Raw genomic sequence first — 25297 nt, 5'->3', positions numbered from 1 at the left:
AGAGCCATTCCCACTATTCACTTATTCGGTGTGTGGTTCACGCCTGCTCTAGGCTGTGGGAGAAAGGCACTGCTGCTGGCTGCATGCCACATGGAAAAGTAAAAGTGCGAGGCGTCAGCAAAGGAATGGGAGATTATGTTGTTTTTGTTCAAAGCACCTAGCGTAGTGCCTGGAAGATAACAACAACAATAATAATAATAATAATAAAAGATACAAACACTCAAGTACGACTTACTTGATCTGGTACTTTCTATACATCATCTCATGGAATTCTCACTGCAGCCTTGTGAATTAGGTACTATTTGTTACCCTTATTTTGCTGAGGAGGAAACCAAGGCCCAGAGAAGTAAAGTAACTTTCTCAGAGTCACAGAGCCAGTAAGTAGTGGAGCTAGGATTCAGACCCAGGCTGTCTGGCTTCCGAGTTTCTGCTCTTCACCTCTGAGATGCTCTACCAATGGTAATTGAATGTGTAATAGGAAGTACATCCTTTTCCATTGGAAATGGTTTGGAGATGTTTTTTTGCTCAGGCTGCTCCTTCTGTCTTTCTGTAATATATATGTATATAAACAAAAACCAACAGTGCTGTGGCCAGTAGCTAACCATTTTGGGGCACATTGGCCTTTCTTAGATCAGAAATCGGAGAAATCATTCTGTGAAGAGGACCACGCTGCCCTAGTGAATCAGGAAAGCGAGCAATCGGACGATGAACTTCTGACCCTTTCCAGTCCACACGGCAATGCCAATGGTGACAGACATCATGGAGCCAAGAAACCCAGCAAAAAGCAGCAGGAGCCTGCTGCCCCTGCCCCCCCAGAGGATGTGGACCTTCTGGGCTTGGAAGGGTCTGCAGTGAGTAAGAACTTCTCCCCGCCGTTGGCTCCGCCCACCAACTCTGAACTGCTTAGTGATCTGTTTGGGGGTGCAGGTGCGGCTGGCCCTGGACAGTCCGTGGTGGAAGACGTGTTTCATCCGAGTGGACCTGCGTCTGCCCAGTCAACACCACGCCGGTCTGCCACCTCGACCTCTGCGTCTCCAACCCTCAGAGGGAGAGAAGGTAATTTTTTTCCATGTGGTACTGTACTTACTTCTCAGTTTCCAATTATAACCTTCTAGGCCAAGCGGGCGGAATGGAACCTTCCTACTAAGCTAGACTTTTTTCGTTTCCCTGGAGATCCCTCAGAGGTCTACATCTTTATTTAAATGGGGAGCACAAGAGGAAATAGAAATCTTGCCCGTTTTTGGTAGGGTAGTGGAAGAGTGGATATTTGGGTTCTTCATCCTTACTTTAATGTTTGTTTCTCAGGGCTTTAATACCTGAGCCGCTTTCCTTACTTCTGCTTGGAGATGTATAATAGGTGGATGAAGAATAACAGCTAATGTTTGTGAGGTGCTTACTATTTGTCAAACGCGGGATTTAATGCGAAACATGGTTGAGTTCTTATAAAAACCTAGTAAATAGGTGCTATAATTATCCCCATTTCATAGTTGAGGAAATAGAGGCTCCGAGTCAAATTAGTGGCATTCATTCATGCAGTTAGTAATTGATGGGTCCACAGTCCCACACTAGGCCATTTGACCCCAGAGCTTTCTCTCTTGTTTCCTGTCGTGCCTACTGGGAATTGTAGTTCCCTGAATGCACTTTGGCTGTTCAGAGAAGCACTTGGTTCCTTCAAGGTATATTTAAGGGACTTATGACAGGAGCACAGCTGACTGGAGCCGAGCAGTTGGTGCCAGTTAAGGAGTTTGAGCCCCTTGTGGTTCAGTTAGCTTCACTTAGCTTATTGTTGCAGATTCAACCCTTCCTGTGAATGGTCATCCAGAGTGTTTTGATATTTGCAAGACAGTGTAGCTAGGTAAGCAGAAGTCCAGTATAGCTTGGTAACAGCTGCCCCTTGTTACCAAGATGATGTCACATTAGGAAGAGAAACGCCTTAACTCTCCAGGCATATGGTAACCTATAGGAACTTTCATTCCCAAGCTCAGCTCACCCTTCACTTCTGAGAAAGGATTGGCCAGGTGTTGATGTATGGTGGTTCAGCTGGAGGCATTCTCTGTAAGAGTGAGTTTCAGCATCATAGAATGTAGGTGCAGAGGCTCAAGCTCCTGCATGTTATTGGTGGGGCCCGGATGTGAACCCAGGTGTCCTGCATCCCAGGCTATTTCCTCTATACTTCATTCACTTCCTTCCATCCAGTTCTTCTTACTCATCAAAGTGAATCAAATCTGGCATTTTCTTTCCATCAGGAAAAAACATCCCCAAGATCCAAGATAGCATAGTACTCAGTGGTCATGTGTGAAGACCATGCACCTTGTGTGGCTTTCGATAATTTCATTCATCATAGTCCTGCGCAAATAGTAGTTGTTCCAGTATCAAAAATAGAAGGTGCCTGTGAGAGTAGGTAAATCTGTTCCTCTGGTTATAGACAATGAAATGGAGGCCTAGGTATATTGACTGACTTGCCCAAGAATACACAGCTGATTAGTGGCAAGCCCAGATCTAGAACTCAAGTATTCTGTCCCCTAAGAGGAAGTAGAAAGAACACAGTCCAGAGTTAAAGGCTTGGATTTGAATCCCAGGACTGACACTTAACTGTGTGGCCTTATGAATAACACCTTAATTTTCTTAGTTGTACAGTGGGGATAATACTTTCTGTCAGCATTGTTGCAAAGAGCTCTCGTGGTGTTGGGAAGTTCACTTTTAGTTGTTGGAGAATGCCTCTAATTTAACATAAGTTGATATTAAAAGTGCACCAAGTCATAGCGAAAGGATGTTAGCATCCTCCACCAGTTGGCTTTAAAACTTAGATGTAGCGGGATTAAGCCAGCGTTCTCTTACAGTTACTCTATAAACCTCAGTGTTCTCGTTTTATAGGAGGGATAAAGTTGTGTGAGTATTAAAATAGGAAAGGTATGTGGAGTGTGTAGCATGGTGCCGACAGACACTTGATCCGCTCGTGCTGCACTGGCCTAAGCTGCTGCCCAGCAGATAGTAGAAGAGCATCATGGTAACGAAGTCGTAGCTGAACACACTGAACCATATATCCTACCTGGGCTTTGAGAGTGGGGTTTGTTCATTAACTTGTTGTATGGTAGTTGTCTATTCCTAGACAGGTCAATCCCACTCCAGGAAGCAATCAGCTCATTAGTACAACTCATAAGTATTAGATACTTACAGACTAGGAAGTGACATCTCACTATAAATTGCGAAGGGACGTTTTGTTCCTTGACTGATGATGAGATATTAAAGGCCAGTTATACACATGCAGCTCTGCATGGTTTTCTTCACATTCATTTCACACCTTGATAAATGTGAGATGCCTCTGGGGAATTCCTGCAATTTGGAGTCAGAAGACTTGAGCATGAATTCCAGCACTATTATTTACTTGCTATTGGGCTTTCTAACCTCAGGTTCGTTGTCTATAGAAGGAAGATAATACCGCTTCTGGTCTGATAGAGATACTAGATATTGCAGATCTGCTGAGGTATTCTTGATGAAAGGCAATGTAAACCCTAAGAAATGATACGATCTTCATGTTGTGGCTGGAAACCTCAGCTGCCCACTTTGTTCCAGTCTTCTTAATTCATTCACATTTTGTTAGCCCCGGAGGAAGATTTAAGGACAGGATGGGCCTGTGGAACAGCCCAGAAGGCAGGCATCATCCTGATTTTTCAAGTATTTGGCCTAGGGCCTGCCAGTAGTGACAACTCTTCAATATTTATTCAGTGAATGAACTCATAGGACAAAGAAACACCTTTTTCCTTTTGTTTTCTAGGGGCCACCTTTGACCCATTTGGAGCACCTTCTAAACCATCAGGGCAAGACTTGCTGGGCTCTTTTCTGAATACGTCCAGTGCTTCCAGTGACCCCTTCCTTCAGCCTACGAGAAGTCCTTCACCAACGGTACATGGTAAGGAAGTATTTTATATTGTGTTTAGTGGAACATAGATTTCCATAAGATATCAGGTGCTTAGATTTAAAAGCATCCTGTAGTTGTTTTCTTGGGGGGAGTTGGGTTTGGGGAGAAGCTACATATGCGTCTCTCCCTTTTGGAAATGAACAATTCACATTAACCTATCAAAAGCTCTGGGATATTTTAACATAGCAAGCCTGTCAAACTTTGTTCACTGAGCTTTTCTAAAACAGATTTGACTGTGGAATTCTTTTTTTCATTAGAGCTACATGTACAGAATTATAAGACACCATTGACTGCGGGAGGTTACTTTATTTATTTTACGTATCGATACGGGAGAAATAAATGCTGCTACTTTAAGTTGATTGAAAGATGCATCCTAATTGGAAACATTTTTCAAATGTGGAAAAAATACGAGTGTAAAGTTAACAAAATGGAGTAAGAGCATTTCATAAAATTAGTATTGTACAGAACAAAGTTTAAAATATAATGCCCTGACATACTAGGACTATTCAGTCTAATACGAAGTGGCCATTGAGCACTTGAAATGTGGCTAGTCTGATTTGAAATGTGCTCTCAGTATAAAATACAGCCCAGATTTCAAAACTTAGTACAAAAAAATGTAAAACATCTCATTAATATTTTTTATATTAATTACTTAAGATGATATTTTGAATAGATTGGGTTAAATAAATATTAAAATTAATTTCTCCAGTGTCTTTTTGCCTTTTTTTAATGTGACTACCAGAAAATTTTAAATTACATGTGTGGTCCACAGTATATTTTTATGTTAGAGACTTAGGTTGTGTGGAAAGAATAATAATCACATCCATTTGTAAGGGCAAACAGGTATAATTTAGATAAAAGTGGTGAAAACTGGAGCTCTTCAGTGAAGGACAAATGGCTTTGAGCTTCAGCTAGAGAACTGTCCTGATGTTGAAGGCTATTGATCATTACTGGCCTCAACCTAGAGAGTGATGTATTGATGAAGGCACTCTGAGCTTGCCTGGAGAATGTGGTCCAGTCATCAGTTTGACCTCATGGAAGTCATGCAAAAGCAAAAGGAAGATGAGTTGTGCAACATTGGTCAAACTATAACTTGACTAAAAATGAGAGATTAGTCTAGGAATAACCTTTGTAAGTGATTTCCAGTTGGTCCTAAATCTCAAACTGAAGTAGGTCCACAGGACAACCTACAAGAAATATACCTCTCACTCTTGAGTAGTGCCTACCTAAGAGAGTCTCCTGATTAGAAGTTCATTATCCTGGGAGGAAAGATACAGGGATAGAGGTTAAAGCTTTTGTTTTCACTCACTCACTCACTCACTTAAAATTTAAGTCACATCATTGCTCTGCTCAAAATGGCTCCCTATTCAATTATGGAAGCCAAAGACCTTGAAATGGCCTACGTAGGCCCTATGTTCTCTAACACCCCAATGACTTCACTTCCTGTTCTCTTCCTCTTGCTCTCTCCGTTCCAGCCATACTGGCCCCTTTGCTGTTGCACTGGCTGTCCCCTCTCCCCTAGACATCGGCATGGTTTGATCTTTGCTCAACTGTCACCTTCTCAATGGGGTCTTCTCTGACTGCTCCTTTTCACATCGCAACTCACCCCTCTGCCCCTACTCTACATTTTCTTTTCCATGGTACTTATCAACTTGCAATATATTCAATAGTTTACTTATGTGTTATGTTTATATTTAGTTGTCTGTTTCTCCCCCACTAGAACACGAGCTCCACCAGGACAGGGACTTTTGTTTGTTTTGTTCATTAATGCTTCCTTAGTGCTTAGAAGAACTACTGGCATACGGTAGGTGCTATCTTATATGTAAATATCAAATGAATTAACTAATTTTTTTCCTACCTAAGTCTCTTCGATGGATAATGATAGCATTAATAAGGTTATGTATTTTCCTGACTTTAATACTTTGAATTTATTGTCTTCATAAGAGTACTACCTTTTATGTCCCATGGGCATGGATATTCCTACTTCAGCGTAGCAGCTCCCACAGCTCCCGCACCTCCCGCACCTCCCGCACCTCCCGCAGCTCCCGCAGCTCCCGCAGCTCCGGGTCTAGTTCTTTGTTTCTTGTGAATTGGTTAGAACGTGTTGCTTCTCACCCATTTTTGGCCAGTTAGCACCCCTTTCTTTTGTGGCCACACTTCTCATTTTGCTCTCTGTTGCCGATGAATGAAAAGAATTTTCCACAATCCTTGCTGGGAAAGCAATGATCATTCCACTATTCGTGTCTCAGTCGCATCTTCTCCGTATAGTATAACTATAGGGGACACTCAGGTGTCAGATCGGGAGGTCAGATGCCCACCTCCAAATTCTTGGGGAATTTACCTCAGATTTCCACAAGGTACCACCAATCTCTTCTGAAAATCAAGAAATATCGCCTTTGAGTTCTAAAAATATTTATAGAACATCTACTCTAAAGAGAATAAGCACTTGGGGCATAGTGTTGGAAGAAAGAGTAAATAAATAATTGCCATAAAAGGCAAAAGGGAGAGTAAAAGTATTAGGTAATGACTTTTTAATTTGTAAATTCCCATCTCTGCAACATATTTTAAGTTTCTTGAGGATAAGCAACATGGCTTTTAGTTCTTTGTTCTCCGGTGTGGTGTCTTGCATGTGGTATGTGGTCAGAAGGACTTGTGAGTTTGGTTAGTAATGAGCTTGAAGTTCTGGCACCTAGTTCTGCATTCTCCTTGGACGTAAGACCTAGGTGAGAGTGAAAGAAATCAGACAGCAAATAGTAGCAAAATGGTCTAATTTCCACCTCAATTTTCAGGGATTACTCTGGAATAAGAATGGAGAGGAAAGAACTGTTTTTTGCCGATAATGGCATGTTCTTTTTAACTTAATGGGAAGGTACAAGGTGTCCTAGTTTGTACCAAGCAAAAAACAAAAAAGTAAATATAAGTCTTGCTAATACTAATCTTGGTGATTTGATGATTCTTGTGGTCAAGGGGTGTGTGTGTGTGTGTGTTTTAAATCTCACTTGCAATGTTAGTTTAGTATTTGCATTTTACTCATTGATTTTATGGAGAGAACCTAGAGGTACCTTGGAAAGAAATTATTTCTTATGGCATCCTATTTCTTCTTTGGATTTTATAAATGCAGCAAAAACTTATTACCAGTGTGTATTACTCTAATACACCTAATTCTCTTTGGCTGAACACTCTTAAATGCAACATTTGGAATTTTGAGAGGGGTCAGAATGATCTATTTAGAGGCTGTAATGAGTTAGTTTTGAGTAACAATAGATACGTCCCTGGCGTGAGCATGGTGGATGGTATGTAGTCAGTGCCCAATACATGTTCTGAATGACTCATCATTCTCAGTTCATGTCACAGAAGAGGAGAACACACAATTTTAGTTTTAAGTTGATCATGCCTCTCCTGTGCTTGTTAATGACAACCTAGCGCAAATTGAGTTTTTTTTTATCTTATGGCCCACTGACTTTTGGTTAAGTATAGTGGTAGGACACACAAAGATGAGTAAAATGGTTCCTGCCTTCAAGAAGTTCACAGTTTAATGGAGACAGACATATGCACAGTTATAATTCAAAAGTGAGTGGATATGGAGATAAAACAAAGGTGAGCCAAAGGAGGAACAGAGATAAACAGTATATGGCTTTTACCAACCCTGATGTAAAAACCATAGATGAAGGCACAAATTATCAAGTGCTGCAGAATGTGGTGAGAGCTCAGAGGCGGGATGAATCCCTTGGGACCTTGGGAGGCCATGCAGATTGCATGGAAGGTACAGCATTTTCCTGTGTGGACTTAGAAACATGGGTTCTAAGCTATCTTGTTTTGATTCTTTTTTTTTCCTTCTCATTTTTAGCTTCTAGTACACCTGCTGTGAACATTCAGCCAGATGTTTCAGGAGGTTGGGACTGGCGTACTAAACCAGGTAAAGCTCAGCAGGTTGTTATTGTTGTTGTTTTTATTATAGTTATTATTATTTTGGTGCACATTTAACCAATTGCTAAAGCATAACCCTTCACCCAAGAGGAAGTGAGTACTTACAATAGCTCACCTGTGTAATTGATGTTGGTTTTCCCTAAACACTCATATTCTGCTGGAACTCTTCCCATTGAACTCGATGACGTAGTAGTGCTGTGTATGATACATTATTTCAGTGTTCTGCGTCTCATCTGCTGAATGAATGTCTGTCTTGACACTAGAGTTAGGCAGATACACTTCTGCCACTTAGAAGTTCTTGGAGTTTTTTTTACGAGTCTGAACCTCAATTTTGTTATCTGTAAAGTGGGGGTCATAGTTCTTGTCCCACCCCGTTGTATAGTTTAAGTGAAATAATGTAATGTGAAAATTTCTGGCATGGAGTGGATGCTGAACAATTTGGATGGTCTTCCTTCTTCACAAAGGACTTGTCTCAGGGCTGGATTTGTCTGTGATAAATAAGCTGTCTTTCTCATGGCTGGATGCTGCTTACTGAGAGCTCTCTTGTGTAATTGCATCCCCAACACTGTGCAAGCTACACCATCCACACCTCCCCTCCACACACACACATTCTTATCACAGCAACTTTCTGAAGCAGTTGCTGTTTTCTTACTTGCCAAACGAGAAAATGTTGAAGCTCAGAGAGGTTCAACAGCATGCCCAAGGTCACGCAGCTAGGAAACAGCAGAGCCAGAGCTCAGATCCAGGCCTGACTACAAATCCCATAGGAAAGAATGAAGTCAGGTGACAGGAGAGGTAAACATTGGACATAATAGTTCACAGGTGTGGCCAGGAAACAACAAATGCCTTCTCTATGCCTCGTCCCTGCTCCGGCCCACTAGTCACATGAGCCAGAAAAGCAAGGTCTAGCAACTACTAACGTATTTCCAAATCCTGTCCTAGTTTGCCCTTAGAGACAGGATGAGCTGTAGCTCTGGATATCTGAATTTCAGAATTCAGCCTCAGAGAAGTAACTCATTTTCAATGATCTGGTTTCCTTTTCAGGAGGTTTTGGAATGGGAAGCAAGTCAGCTGCCACCAGCCCAACAGGATCTTCGCATGGCACTCCTACCCATCAAAACAAACCCCAGACTCTGGATCCTTTTGCTGACCTTGGAACCCTAGGTACAAACTTAACAGGTTAAGATATTTACTTATGGCTACAAAACCTCAAATCTAAATCTTGAATGTCACAATAAGCTGGTACCTAAAATCCTGTGTATTCTTAAACTAGACTCTAAAACCTGAGATTGGCTTTAAAAAATGAAAAAAAAAAGGAAATCAGCTTCAAAGAATGGGTTGGAATTAACTCCTATTAACCCATTTCTCCAATGCCTAATTTTGGATTAGTAACATGAATAGAGTTAGAACTTCCAAAAGCATCTGACAACAGGGTTTGGCTACAGCAAAAGTAATGAATGTGTAGGGACACGGTAAGAAGCTGGTCGGATCGATTTGAGCCGCATGGGTCCAGTCGTGCATAGGCTGTCCTGCAGTGTTACCCATGAGAGCCTCATACTGGTGTCCCTCTTCTCTCTGTTGACTACAATGCTCTCTGGTCAGTTTGTAAAGTTCCATATGGACAATAGACTATGTAGCATTTCTAAAGTGTTTTTTATCATATATTAATTATTGTCACAGGCTAAATGTTCCATGAGCAAGTAATTTTGGAAACACTTGGTTCAGTGGACTTTGATTACTGCAGAAACATCTGAGAATAAATGTCCAGGGTGGTATTCCCCAAAGGGATACAGTTTGCAGCATTCTCAAACTATTTCACCAAGGAACCTGTTTTTAAGGAGTAGTTCTTTGGATGGTCTGAAACCTTGTCTTCTCCTTTTTCCTTCCTCCACTGGGCAGTGCAGGGTTGTTAAATAAGGGTGAGTAGCCACGTTAGTAGTTGAGGTTCTCAGAAAGCCTTGTTGAGGCGTTTAAAGACAAATTGTCTGCAGGGAATGAGAGTATGGCAACCATTTTTGCCCATAATTGTGTCAGAATCTTGACCTTTCATTTTCTAAAGATAAAAAAAAATCTTTAGATTTTTTTTTTCTTTTAAGAACTCTCAAAATTATTTTCTCTTCTTTGTATCTTTTAAAGTTTTAAATAACTGTATCAGGTGAAATTCTGTTTCAGATAAAACTCATTTGCTGTTTACTTTTTATCCATTTATTTATTCCACAACTATTTATTCAGTTAGTGCAAAAGTTATTGTGGTTTTTTTTAACCTTTTAAGCAACAGTTACTTTTTTTTTTAATTTTACTGGGGGACAGTGTGTTTTTCCAGGGCCCATCAGCTCCAAGTTGTCCTTCAGTCTAGTTGTGGAGGGCGCAGCTCACTGGCCCATGTGCGAATTGAACCAGCAACCCTATTGTTCAGAGCTCACGCTCTAACCAACTGAGCCATTCAGCCACCCCAGAAACTTTTGCACCAACCTAAGTGTCTCCTATGTGCTAACACTGTTTTAATGAAATCCCAATGAACCAAAAAATAAAAATAAAAAATCCAAAACAAAATTCCTGTCTTCCTAAAGCTTATATTCTAGAAGGGGAAACAAACAGTCAATGAATGAATATATAATATAATGTGAAATAGTAAAAATAACAGTGTTTATTGGGGGTTTTACTATGTGCCAGGCACTATTTTAAGTGCTTTACATATATAAATTTATTTAGTCTTCCCAATAATCTTCTGAAGTACAGAATATTATAGTCCTTCTTTTGTAGACGAAGAAACTGGGGTATAAAAGGTTAAATTACATGCCCAAGTCATAAAGTTTAAACACTAAATTCTATCTCTAAAGGTTTGTACTCATAACCCCTGTGCACAGTGCTATAAAAAATAAGTCAGAGAAGTGATGGTGAGTGGTGGATGGGCTGGGTGTTATTTTAGACATCAAGTGGTTAGGGAAGGGCTCTCTGAATAGGGGACCTTTATAGGGAAGTTCTTTTTTAAAATCCAACATCACATCTTGCATTTAGTTCTCATATTCTTTTAGACACCTCTAATCTGGAATCATTCCTCAGCTTTTCTTTTTATTTATTTGTGTTTTTTTTTTAATTTCGATGACTGTTGACATACAATATCATATAAGTTTCAGGTGTACAGCATAGTGATTAAACATTTATATAACTTAGGAAGTGATCACCGATACCCGTCTGACATCATACATAGTTATTACAACATTCTTGACTATATTCCCCATGCCATACTTTATATCCCTGTGACTGTTTTGTAACTGCCAACTCGTACTTCTTAATCCTTTCATGCTTTTTCACCCAGCCCTCCAACCCCTCTCCCACCCAGCAACCATCAGCTTGTTCTCTGTATTTATGAGTTTGTTTCTGTTTTGTTTGTTTATTTTGTTTTTTAGATTCCACATATAAGTGAAATTTTATGGTCATTCCTCAACCTTTCTTTGCCTTTTATGACATTGATACGTGAAGGGTACAGGCCAGTTGAGAAAGTGTCAACTTGTTAACTTTAACCACTTGCTTAGGGTGATGCCTTCCAGTTTCCTTCATTATAAAGTTACCATTTTTCCCTTGGTAATTAATGAGTAATCTGGGGGAGATAATTTGAGCCTATCCCGTTTGAGGTAGTCTTATTTGAGACTATGTTATTCTCCATCTGACTTTTACCCACTGATTTTAGCACTCTTGCCAGAAGTAGTTATTACTGTGATGTTTGCAAAATTGTGATTTTCTGATTCTGTCCTTCTTTCTAAATTTATTAATAGGCATTTAACTAGAAGGAAAATCTTTTCTTTTTTCTCTCTCTCTTCTTTCCTCCCTCCCTCCCTCTCTCCCTCTATCTGTCTCTCTCTCACATCAGAATGGACTAATGGATTTTTTTTTGATTCAGTGATTTATCATTCATTACTATCATTATTCCCTTTCATGTTCACATTGTTCCAGATTTGATTTGTGAAAACCCCCGTTTTTCTGGCTTCTATGTCCTTTTCACTGGATTCCATCTTTTGAGAACTTTGTTTATGGCACAACAAGATGTTCCAGGCTTGTCTTGAAATTTTTACACCCTAGTCCTAGAATCAGTCATTCTCCAAAGACTTTTTAATTCTCTTTTTTGGGGAATGGTACTTAGAAACCAAAATTTGTGTGCTAAGTATGTTGATCGGTACTGGGGTGGATATCATTGCTCTCTACCTTTCGGTACATAAAGATAGGAGATGAGTGAGTATAAATATGTTTAATTCCATTCAGTACCACATGGTTCTTCCTTGTCTTGCCTTTATTGCAAGTGTGTACCTTCCATTTCCCTGTATCACAACAACATTAGTAGTCAGACAACAAAAATAGTTTCAGAATAGTTATATCCAATATCGTTACAACAACGACCCTCCCAGGAAGACTTCAAGAGTTCTTTGTCATTTTTGAAATGCAGTAATTCTTACAACTGCTGGAGAAATTGGTTTCCTAAATTTTTATCTCCATTTTTCAAGTCACATAACTTAGAGAAGTTAAGTGACTTTCCTAAAGCCACATCGTGAACCAAGTGATGGAGCAAGGGCTACCAGCTAGAATTTTTGATGCCTAGGTAATTGCTTTAAATATTAAGCTTTCAAATCATATAGCTGCAATTCAGAAAAATACAAAAGACAGCTAGTGTCTTTCTCTTTAAGGTAATTTCACACTGAGCAATTCTAATACAAACGCCTGTGCCTTAGTTCCTCCCATAGATATTCCGATTTAATTGATCTGGCTCTGGCTTGAGTACAGAGAGTTTGCAAAGCTCCCCTGGTGATTCTGACGCACAGCTGAAGCTGTTGACCATGCTTTAGCTTAGCAGTGGCCGCTGGGTTGCCCTGATTTGTATTTTTGTCAGTTCTCTGCTTCAGTAGTATTAAAAGTTAGAATTGCTGAACACGGGTAGAAAATATTGTGGAAGAGTAGACTTCGGAAAGTCCTACAATGTTGATGAGCCCCTTGAGAGCAGGGTCAGCACCTGCCTTTTCACCGCTGTGTCTGCAACCTGGCATGTAGGTGCTCAATAGTATTTCATGAATGAATGGATAAATGACAATCTTAGAGGAATCGGGACGGTTTTGTTTTGTTTTGCTTTGTTTTTAATTTTTTAGTCTTTCCCATATTCACTGAATTTTAAAATAACATGTAATACATATATATATATATATATATATATGTATTATTTTATGTACATTCAGTACATATATACACAGAAGACAGACAGTAAGCATCCTGAAAATATAAAATGAAATCTCAGTGTGGAATAAATACCCAGCCTGAGGTATATGTGGACGTGCTGTTGGCAAGTGGGTCCAAGGGCACAGGAAGCCACGCTCTGTGCTCTGAGTTACAGACCGACAGGGGGCAGTGCCAAGCTTCAGATGACAACCAACCCTGGTCATTACATTCTCCTATTACCAAGTTTTTATTGAGCCTTTATGATGTACCAGTGTGTTCTGGGGACTGCTGGGCGTAGAAACTTGCATTATGCAGTTTACAATATATAATGCCTCTTAATTTGCTTTGTTCAGTGTTTGTGAAACACTTATGTGTAGCCATTGTGTCTTTCCAGTGTGCTGGTGATGGAAATGTAGTTCTGGTATCACAGAGAAGGGAGCTAAGGCTCGAGGAGGTGAAGTTTTCCCCTGAGCTTCAGAAGCACAAGGATTCTCTGTGGACTTTTTTTTCAGCTATATTCCCAGCTCCCAGCACAGTATCATGATGAGTGTGTGAATGAGAGAGAGCTGAGGCTCAAACTCGGATCAAACTCGGATCGACTCCAGGTCCAGTGGCCATAGTACAGCGTTCCCAGTGGGGAAGGAAGGAGGAATCCCACATCAGAATAGAGGGAAAGTATCCATAGAAAGAAGAGACAGTAAGGAAGGGATGAGTTGTAGTGAAAAGCTCAGAGACTTGGGGAGGAAGTAGGGCTTATGGGCGCAGCAAATCAGCATGACATTTGGAGGTAGCATGCCTGTGGTCACGGCCTGGCTCCTTTATCCAGCTATGAGATCAGGAACATGTCAGTACATCTCTCTGCGCCTTGATTTCCTCATCTTTAATGTGGGGCCAATAATATTCCCTATGTCCTAAGAGTGTTGTGTAGCTTGATGGCAGTAATGTATACAAACATAGCTTGTAAACACTAAAAGCTATATAAATGTTAGTTATTTTATAATCACTGGTACTTTGGGTTTGGTGCACGCAAGGGTCCCTGGAGATCATGACATTTCAGGTTCTCTTTTTACCTCTTTAAACACAAGCCGTGACTCATCATATTTTGGAAACACCTCAGCATGTATGCACTGAGTACTTAAAAGTTAGGAGATTATGGAATCAGGATTGTACTTCAATTCCTGGCACAAAGTTGTGTCACTTTTTAAAGCGTGAATTCGATCCTTTGTTCTGTTCAAAGTTGTCAGAGCATTGGCTGTGTTTATTCTCCTGCAGTGAAATGTAAGCAGTATGAAATTGAAACCTACTTGTGAAATTTCAAAACACCTTTGTTTACTCTTGAATATCAACCATGCTTGTATTTATAACCAACAATGATTAATCCTGATCATTGAAGTGTAATGAGCACCTTAATGAGTGAATATATTTTATTTTTTCCTTCTTCTTGTCATTTGGTAGTTTTTGCTCCAGTGAAGAAATAGAATCTGCTTAGAAGGTGGGAAGGAGGAGAGGGATGGCACAGTGGGAAGAGCCAGGGCTCTTCTGGCTTGGAGCCAAAGACTTGGAGCCACAGTGACAAAGACAGTCACTTGCTGCCTGTGTGACTTTGAGAAAATCACTTAACTGCTCTGAGCTGCAGTTTGTTCATCTGAAGAAAAGATGGGACTATTAATACATACCTAACAATGTCATTATGGGGATTAAAGGACCATCTATACCTGAAATTTCTTTAATTATTCGGAAAGTTTATTGTGCTATCAGTCAAGGTGATTTCCACTAAAGTCATTGCAAACAGTAACTGGAATACAAGAGTTAGAGGATACTCAAAATAACATTTACCTTCTTTGTCCCCTTTGCTTTGTAGGTAGTTCTTCATTTGCCAGCAAACCCACCACACCAACTGGATTAGGTGGAGGATTTCCACCTCTCAGCTCGCCACAGAAAGCTTCTCCCCAGCCTATGGGTGGAGGGTGGCAGCAGGCAGGTGGCTACAACTGGCAGCAGACACAGTCGAAGCCACAGCCTAGCATGCCACACTCCTCTCCCCAGAACCGACCCAACTACAACGTGAGCTTCTCAGCGATGCCTGGGGGCCAGAATGAACGTGGGAAAGGATCAACTAATTTGGGTAAGGATGATAGTATGGAGCCTGGCTATCGAGTGGCCTGTGTTGTCATACTGTCTGTCTGTCTGTCTGTCTGTATGTATGTATGTGTGAAGGAGACAAGAAACAATTCCAGTAGTTTCTGAGGCAATCTTATAGTTGTAGAGACACAGCATGGTCACTGCCTCCAACTCTGTACCTAGAGCACCTGGGTTTACCATACTCTTAACACATCATTTTCTGACTGTTAGCTGACTTGTCTGTCTGTCCACATTAAGACTAGCTGGAGGGCAGGCACTGTGTCTTTTTTTGCCATCTTATCATAGGCACAAAACATAATGCTTGGCACATGATCGGAACTAAATGAATATTGAGTGGATGTGAGTGGAGGGGTGGTTGGATCTTTAAGCTGTCATTCCTTTGGAAGAGGGGGTAGAAGAGAAAGGTTGGGAACCCTTCAAGCACTGTGTTCACATTTTCCCTTGGGTGCTGAGAAGAGGAGGGTATATGTCTTGGACATTTGGTCTTTCTTATGCTCTGGTTGGTGGATGTTCCTGAGATCATTGGGTTTGCTGTGATGGTTATTCCTCTCTTCTGAGAAGAAAGTTAAAAGAACACAAAATGGGCCCACAACTAAGGTTGGAGGCTCCTCTGGATGGCATTCCTTTTTTGTAAATGCGATTCTTGATGAGTAAAAAGCAGTGTGTTTTTCCTAGCAGGAATGGTTAAATTTGAGTTTGTTAAAAGGCCTGTTATGATATATATTACATTCCAGTTGAATTGATCATACCCAAGAAGGAAATGTATAGGGATATGATAAGGAAACAGGCTTTTCTTTGGAATATGGAAAAGAAAATTCTACACTTCCTACTAGCAATAACTATGATTTATTGAGAGTTTACTTTAAGCCAAGTGCTGTTCTAAGCAGTTTTCATGTATTATTTCATATATTCTTCAAAACCACCCCCATGTTGTAGATGAAGAATCTATGACAGAGATGGATAAAGTAATGTCCTAAATTCCTACAGCTTGTAAGTGACAGAGCCAAGATATGAACCCAGGCAATCGGGCTCCAGACCCCTTGCTCTTAACCACCACAGTGCCTTCGGGCTATGACACAGTCTTTTCACAATACTAACATGATAGGGATTCTTTTGTTGGGAACGCATAACATCATGTTGTTCTTTGGCTAGCAGTGGATATTCCTTGGATAATTGCATAGAGACTTGTGGCTTTCTTTCCATTTTTATTTTGAGTAGGTGTTTGGTGAGTGTCTTCAATCAGCAAATACTGATGGAGCATCTTCAATGTAGAATACATTGGGGACACAGCAATGAACAAGACAGACAAAATCACTAGTCTCAAAGCACTTCCGTTTTAGTGTGTGCATGTGCCAGTGTGTGTACAGAGTACCTACCAGTATAGAGATGACAAATGGGTTTCAGTTCGGACACCAACTCTGATTGGTGGACATTGACAGCATGGACCGGTGTGTTGTGGTTTTGCTTAAATTTAACAAACATTTAAATAGCCAGGTACTGTTATAAGCACTATAAAATGTTAACCTCAATTCTCACAACAACCCTATGAAGTAAGTAGTAGTAGTAACACTGTCCCCATTTATACATGAGGTGATTGAAGCATGGACGTGATAAGTAACTTGCCCCCAGGTCACATTGCTAATAAGTGGCAGAGCTGGAATTCAAACCTGAGGCGTCTGTCTCCAGAGTCTCTGCTGTTCGCCACCATGCTAGGTTGCCTCTCCAAGCAGATTGAGAAAGATTGTGAGGCCACAACCAGACTTGAAGAAGAAGACCACTATGATTGACTAAAATTGTCAGCTGAGTGTAGGAAGAAAAGTGCTGGCATTTAGTTGTATGAGTGGGGTAGGGGGTGGGGACAAACATGAGTGTCCTCATCTATAAATAGATGGTACAGTGGAAATGGAATTGGATTTAGTCTAAATGGAATTATGGAATTGGATCTAGCCTCACATCCTAGCTTTGCCATGGACATGGTATATGGTCCTGGACAGAGCTCTTAAGTTCTCCAGACTTCATTTTTCTCACCTATAAAATGGGCATGGCAGTCTCATACCCATACAAGGTAAGTGTGAGAAGTAAGGAGATTAATGCATGCGAAAGCACCTTGAAGACTTGAAGTGTTATGAGACAACGGTATGATTTATGTTTAAGAGTAAAAATTATAATGAGTTTTTAAAAATTATATTGCAGAAGGGAAACAAAAAGCAGCTGACTTTGAAGATCTACTTTCTAGTCAAGGTTTCAATGCACACAAAGACAAAAAAGGGCCTCGAACAATAGCTGAGATGAGAAAGGAAGAAATGGCTAAGGAAATGGATCCTGAGAAATTAAAGGTGAGTTTTCCCCTGACTCAGTCTGATTATCCTGTATGACAAAGTCATGTGACAAGGTCATGTGTGTGGATCCATCAGGGTTCCTGTTCTTTGCCTCCTCACTGTTCTTCTCCACTCTTCACCAGAGCAGTTCAGCTTTTATGTTTTGCATTCTGGATGTGTAGGTAAGATTTGACTTGGGGCAAAAGAAAGTTTCTCTGTTGTTTTTTTTAAGTTTGTAAACCAGATACTCTAACCACCTTTTATCACAGATGAGTAAATGGATGTTATTTCTTAGATGAGGATGTTGTGTGGAGGGGTGGACCCAGATTATCCTGGAAACAAAAAGGAAGTCATGCTGATGAGTTGTGTGAGGTGGTGGAAGAGTCTGTAAAGATCAAGAGAGTTAGCATGCTCTTCACAGATGGAGAGGTTGAAATCCTACATGGCGAAATACTAAATATGCTGCCATTATAATAGACTAGAAGATGAAGGTCTAATCTGTTACTTCATTAAAGCGCTTCAAAACCAGACTAGCATAGCCACTCAATCTTACACGTTTGGGGAAGAAAAATATAATACCTTTCCAGACAGCTTTGAACATCGGTTGAGGATGGTCAGATTCTTTGGTACTTTCTGAGTACGATAGAGGGTCCTTTGTTTGCACTTGCTTTTCACTTCACACATCACAGAAGCTTTATATCCCTTCCAAAACCTGTGTGTTCCATCACGATAATTTTTGTTCATGTGGCAAACTCTGTCGCTTTTCTGTAAAAGAAAGTCATGTATGTCTTTTAAATCATGCTTGGTTATTTAGTTGGCACAGGGTATTTAGTTGTTTGGGAGAGGAGCCGTCATTAACCGTGACTAAACCATTCATTGGACAACAAATGTGCACTGAGCTCCTGTTAATGTCCTCAGTGCTGACACATGGTTACAATCACTTCCACTTAATCACCTCATTTGTTCAAACTATGAAGATCCAAACTATGAATAGTTTGAATGAATGACTAAATGGATGAATTCACTTAACAAACCTTTTTTGAGCAGGTCTTTTCTGTGCCAGCCAAGTGACTTGATTTCTGAGATAACAGTATTATCTCAGAAACAGTACCTTTCCTCAGACAGCTCTGCCTCATGGCAGGAAAGGACAGACAGACAGTTACAATAAAGTGGGGCATATAGTATGATAGAAATATGTTTAAGGGAGTAGCCCAGAGAAATGTATTCTATTTTTTCCCAAGGAATATTTATTTAGCGTCTCTGTGCCCTGTGTTATACTAGACAAAAGCAGATAGCAGAGATCAAAATAGACATCATATGTGTCCCCACGGAGTTGATACTTTAGGAGTGAGTAAGAGAGGAAGGAATTCAAACTCTCAAAGGTGAACAGTATGAAATTCCTGAGCAGGCTTTTGAAGGATGATGAAGAGTGAATCAGAAAGAGAAGGCAGGAAGCGGAGATGGGAGAACATTCCAGGTAGAGGAAACAGCTTGGAGTTCACAGGGAGCCCCAGGTACTTTGAAGCTGTTGGAGTGGGAGAGGTTTCCAGAGCCCAAGTGGAGACCATCTAGACCCGAAAGCATTTGAACTTCTTAATTCCCCTGTGTATGCAGATTCTGGAATGGATTGAAGGCAAAGAGAGAAATATCAGAGCACTTCTGTCCACCATGCACACCGTGCTGTGGGCTGGGGAGACCAAGTGGAAACCAGTGGGCATGGCAGACCTGGTGACACCAGAGCAGGTGAAGAAGGTGTACAGGAAGGCGGTACTGGTGGTACATCCAGATAAAGTAAGTAGAACCTACCCTATCGTCCCGACTGTCTGGTTCTTGATTTATTAATTGATCAACATATATTCAAACAGCATACTTTAAATTTGCTGGTGATTAGCCTATTCATATGATAAAATAAAGTCCGTGGGCTAAAAGCGAGTATTTAAACAAATAGTTATACTTTATAAAGTTGGTGAAAAAATATCAAACTACATATTACAAATAACGGAATGGGGGCATTGCTTAGAGAGGTAGGTGTAAGATTCATCACCAAATAATTTTCAGGGTCTCCAAGAACTTAACTATTTTTAGAAATGGGAAAATAGGAGCTTAGAAATACAATCATTTGGAGATAGATGGTCATGAACAAGTTGTCATTTGGTAGATACTTGTGGAGACTGAGAAGAAGCTTTTGCTGCCCAACAAGTTCTCTGTTGTCTACTCATTGACTGATTATTACTACCATATGTGAATTTCTAGGGGGTGGGCATTCTGGGGAGGTCATAGTAATTAGGGTCACATAGATTGGGCTGTAAAAAGAAAAATAGCCTAATAGAAAAACATTTCAATAATTTAGAGCCCACATATTAGCAGTAGAAGATTTAATATAAATAAATAAAATTTCATCTATGGTATCTAATGCATATTTTGTTTTATCTATAGGCTACTGGGCAACCCTATGAACAGTATGCAAAGATGATTTTCATGGAGCTCAATGATGCCTGGTCTGAATTTGAAAATCAAGGCCAAAAGCCCTTGTATTAATTCATGAGCTTTTCCGTCTCTGCTACAGACCTGTGCTAATGCTTAGTGTATGTCACAATTCTGAGATTTTTACAGATAAACCAAAAACTCCCGTAACATGTATCCAGTACTAAACGGTTACATTACTTGTGAATTAATTCCTCATTGATAAGCAGTGTAGATGTTTGTTTTCTTGAGTCCCCACCATAAAAGTTCCAAAGCAGGAGAGGAACTTTTAGTCAAATGCCCTTGCGGAGTTACAACATTCCAGCCTGCCCTTTGGGAGTCTAGGCACTCAGCATATTGTGGGGAAATGGAAAATAGAGGCCACCAGAAGCAAAACACCCATTTCATTGTCTGGGAATAGGATTAATGAACAAAAGTTATGATAATAAGATTAAATGATAGATTTTAACTAATGGTTTTTAGATTTTCTTGGAAAGATGTAATTTGAGCAACAGCTTTATATAGACTCTAGGAACACAACGACCAAGTTTTTTTTTTATTAATAGAAATTTACTATGGTCTATAGCATAGTATTGTACATTCTTTTGGTCAAGAGAACTTGTACAAGAACTTGCACAAGAACTTGAATTATGAAAGTGATTATACTGCAATCCAGTGATTACCACCAACTCTTCCTGGGTAAGCTAAAAATCAGTGAAAATGCTGGCTAAAGAAAATAGGGATTCTGAGGATGTAGAAATCTTCATTTCTGGTCAGAAACTGGGGCTGCTACCTTCCTTTCCCTTTAGAAAACTGGTTGCTTGATTAAAAAGTCTTAATAACATATGCTGTGCGATCTGAGAGAAACTTCTAATTTTGCCATAAAACTTAATGCTCTTCCTTTTGCTTAGCCAAGAAAATGTACTTAGCGTGTTGTAAAGCAGCGTGGCACATTCACAAGTTACCAGGACCAATATCTAGTATGGACACGGTGTCCTCTTGTTTTGCAAGTGGTTTCCAGTGGGGTTTATCGTTTTAAAAGTTGTTGGGGATCCACAGGGACATCTGTGAAAGCAAAGCAGGAGTGAAACCTTTGCAGACTTCACACTGGTCAGCTGAGTTTTTTGGCTGTTTCTGATTTTAAGGGGTAAGCATTTGTTATCCCGTGACTTTCGTAGACCTTTTTTGGTGCACATACATATGTGCATAGTGTGTGTGTGTATATATATATATATATGTATATATATATACACACACGCAAAGCAGATTGGCAAAAAAGATTTCGATGCTAATTTTAAAAGGTTCATGCTCAATATTGTGAAAAGCTTTCAACAGTTGTTTTTCAAAGACAATCATTTTTGTTTCTGTTTTAATTTTCTTGTGGCAAACTGTACTGGAAAAGCAGCATGTCGAAAATGCTTTATGTTCTATAGAGAACTCTCTTTTTCTTTTTTCTTTTTTCTTTTTTTTTTTTTTGGATAAAAAGGTTCATTTTTTACTTTACCTTTTACTGACAATGTGAACTTGCAAAAAACAAACAAAAAAAATGTTCTTTTTAAATATACAGCTGTAAACTGTTCAAGATAACCATAACAAACTAGTTGTTATTTATTAACGTATTATAAAATAATGTTTGATCCAGTATGTGCTTGTCTTATTTAAAATTGGAATGTGAGACATGTTGCTGTGCCCTGTTTTTTTTCCCTCATTCACATTTGTAGATATTGTGTGAACTACAGTATATAATGATAATAATTAAAAGGATATTATGTGAATGTCACGTGCATTTTGAAATGATAGATCTATATTAGCTTTGTATCATGTTTGAATAATTCACCAATGTTCACAGTTTAAAACATCATTAAACATTATGTAATTAGCAATGAGAAAAAAATCTTACTTAAATTTGGGTTCTCCACCTCTTTCCGGATACATTATAACTCTGGATCCCTGTTTATCTCAAAACCCTTAACATGTGTAGACCAACAGGTTTTTGCATTCCTTTTAAATATCTGGTTGTGACAGAGCTTCTTGTTGATCAGATTCACCATTTCATTCATATTTATTGTAATATATTTTTGTTTTGTAAATATGTTACACACAACAAAATGTGATTGGTCTAAAATATTTGTAATGTATATTAAAAGGCTCAAAAATATTTGTAGAAACCTAAGTTATTTTGGCACTCACAGCAATATAATAACAAACTTGAATTACACGTTTCCACATGATTCACATTTAAGAAAAGTTATGGGGAAAGAATATGAAAAGCATCTAATACATTTGTACCAAAGTGGAATCTGACAGGAGTTCTGAATTTATACTCTGACCACCCTCACTGCCACCCTTGCCTCCGTGACTGCACACACTTTGATCATGTTACATGAATACTACGTTTCAGAAGGAATCAGCGTAGAAATCCTGGTCTCCTAGTTAGAATATTCATGGATTTTTCAAAGCTGCATTTTTATACCGAGGCAGAGGGATTGGTCCTGGGAATCTGGGACTTTGTCATAGAAAACATTTTAGTTCTTTTAGGACAGAAGCAGCACGTTCATTTAGAAGCACAGGTTGCAAATCAAAATCATTTGATCCATTCCTGTACTGTCTGTGTCTGCAAGAACGCCCAAGTTGGATCCTAATGCTGCTGATAAAACACCACTGTTTAAGAAATGAACACAAAAATTGAATTCCAGAAATAGTTATCACAGCAATTGTCCAGTTTCTCCACTGGAAACATCTATGGGGAATTTAGATCAAGTAAACAGGTTTTGTTTGTTCTAAAGCTAAACCGTGCTGTTTGGGTATAGTACTGTGTTTTCCCCAAAATAAGACCTACCCGGACAGTCAGCTGTAATGCGTCTTTTGGAGCAAAAATTAATATGGGACCCAGTCTTATTTTACTATAACATAAGACCCGATCCTATATAATATAATACCAGGTTTTATATTAATTTTTGCTCCAAAAGATGCATTAGAGCTGATTGTCCGACTAGATCTTATTTTCGAGGAAACAGTAGCACAGCATTGGTTTGAGACCAGAAGACTGGGTTGGAATCTTGATTTTTCCACTTAAGACTGTCACACTGGGTGAATTTCTTAAAGTTTCTAAGTCTTAATCTTATCACCTGTAAAACAGATATTTCTAACAACCCTGCAATGGAGAAATTAGGTATTTGTATATATAAACTGCCTGTTATTAAGTGGATGCTCACTAAATAGGAGTTATTGTTACAGTCAATAAGACAAAGTGTATCACTGCAGGTCAGTATTGGAGCTGAATTACATTGTTGTGGGAAGTGGATAACATGAGTAGGAAAAGGCAACCAGTTGGCTCTGATTTCTGCCTCCTTGGGCTGACAGAGCTATCTGTGTAAAATGGCAGAGATTTGCACTGTAGGTTCTATAAAGGGAATGGCTGTGTGAAAAGAAGTAGTATTTGAGAGTTAGGAAGGAAAACTACCACTGACTGATTTCAATACTATTGCATCATACTTGCATTTAACTTACGCACATCCAACCCCAGTGCAGATGTGATGTCTCTGCATCTATCTTTCATGCAGGTACATATAGGTACTATTCTATATATTCATTTTCTCATTTAATTTTCAAGTTCTGAGAGGCAGGTTTTGTAAATCGTACCGCAGGAAATGGAAGCATGGAGAGGGTTACCCAGAATTGGTGTTTGAGGCTAGATTTTTTTCTGTAGGATAGGGAGAGATGATACTATATATCCTGAACTTTATTAATATTTGTTAATTCAAATATTTTGTGTATACTGTATATAGGATACAAATATGTTTATAAGGAAAATTGAATAGGTGGATTTGATTGCCCTGTTAAACATAAGGGACTGTTATTTCTAATTACTACAACAGTTTCTGCCTTCTTGGAACTTCAGATCTACCATGGGGAACAATACAAATGCTAACCATCTGACTTCAGAGGCGAACTGTTTTGGGCTTGATCACAGCTTCCCTACTCACTAGCTACTCTCTGAGCCTTAGTTTTCTCATCTGTAAAATGGAGATAATAAAATCGAGTTTATAGTGTGAGAGAATTGAATACAAGGAGAGAATATAAAAATTTATTTGAAGTCACTTTAGTTCTAGGCAGCATGAGGACACAGTCTCAGACATCAAAGTAACACACTGATGGCCAGGTGGGGATAGGGCTCAGCCTCTGAGGTTTTACTTTCTGTTTGTGGTGACTCTTATTCTTGAGGAAACGTGGAGTGGGTAAGTGGATGAACAATTTTTCAGTGCAGCATCTGGCAAGAGAAAAGCAGATGTTCTAAAAAGATGATTAAAGCCTGAGGCAAGATGGCAATTTTTCTCTTTAATGTGTTTAATAAACTGAAACTGGAAAGGACAGCTGGTGTGGGCAGAAAACTTGTTGGAGACCAATACGGGCGCTGCATTTTTCTGATTCTGGACATTATCCACCTGCAAACACCTCATCTTTTTGCTTTTCACCATCTTTAGTTTCTTCCTGCGAAGCTTAAGGCATTCAAACCAAGCTGTTCCTCTGAAGTAATGTCACTTTTCTCTAAAATTTCCTTTGTGTGGGACGCCTCAAGTTGACATGGAAGCCTCGAGCAAACCTTCATATCTGGTTTTCCAGATGCTTGCTGGGTGATTGGAAATGAAAGGGGAAATGGGCTGATTTGACTCCATAGGCAATCATCCATTAGTGAGAAAAACACCTTAACTTCCTCATGAGAACCGCTTAGCACAATAGCAAGGGAGCTAAAAAAGACAGACTTTCGGTGTTTGCGTGAAAGGGAGCACCTCGAGAGCTTTAACAGGTATTAGAATAGGATACTCAAAATAAGGAAGGCAGTTCTCCACTATCTTGAATAGATTGCAGGCAACAGAGTGCAGCGTAATTCTGGATCTCCATGGGTCGGCCGTGAGTCAAGTATTAGCTATACAGTTTTTAATAAGTTCCTTCCATCTACGAGGAGAAATGAGAGGAGCTAGAAAAATAAACTCACAGGTAGTTAAGCATGTATTGAGACAATAATACTCTGTGTACAGTTTTGAAAAAGCCAACCAGGTGGGGATCCTGAAAGGTGGTGGTGATGAGAATTTGTACCTCTCAGGTAGTTAGAACCTGGGTTCCCACGTATCTCTTAATCTTTCAGTCTCGTTGAAAATTAAGAAAAATGCAGTGCAAGAGGGGCAGCACCGTACAGTGGAGTAGTTCTCGGCTAGAACGAGGGGTAAGTAAGCCAACCTCAAAAGAGCTGTGGGAATCGGGTAAGTCCTACTCTTTCTGAGCCTCTTGCATTAAAGGTCTAATGAACCAGATGGTTTTTAAGCTC

General features: G+C 39.7%; 1 protein-coding gene across 7 annotated transcripts in view; it reads left to right on the top strand.

Annotated features, from left to right (window-relative positions):
* The window catches only part of DNAJC6 (DnaJ heat shock protein family (Hsp40) member C6), a 121327-nt gene extending 99581 nt beyond the window's left edge, over positions 1-21746 (top strand). For 5 of the 7 annotated variants that reach the window (XM_081056006.1, XM_081056008.1, XM_081056004.1 and 2 more), the window contains exons 12-19: positions 631-1056; positions 3776-3910; positions 7767-7835; positions 8891-9025; positions 14910-15173; positions 17384-17526; positions 19123-19299; positions 19945-21746. In XM_081056006.1, coding sequence (XP_080912132.1) covers positions 631-1056; positions 3776-3910; positions 7767-7835; positions 8891-9025; positions 14910-15173; positions 17384-17526; positions 19123-19299; positions 19945-20046 — 1451 coding nt within the window. In that variant the 3' untranslated portion in view covers positions 20047-21746. The remainder of the gene's footprint in view (positions 1-630; positions 1057-3775; positions 3911-7766; positions 7836-8890; positions 9026-14909; positions 15174-17383; positions 17527-19122; positions 19300-19944) is intronic. The other 2 variants (XM_081056007.1, XM_081056005.1) reach the window with 1 other exon arrangement.
* Positions 21747-25297: the final 3551 nt, after the last annotated feature.

Source organism: Rhinolophus hipposideros (assembly GCF_964194185.1).
Source record: "Rhinolophus hipposideros genome assembly, chromosome: 8".
In the NCBI taxonomy this organism is placed as follows: domain Eukaryota; kingdom Metazoa; phylum Chordata; class Mammalia; order Chiroptera; family Rhinolophidae; genus Rhinolophus; species Rhinolophus hipposideros.
The sequence above is the reverse complement of the archived record's forward strand: the minus strand, read 5'-3'. Positions and strand labels throughout refer to the sequence as shown.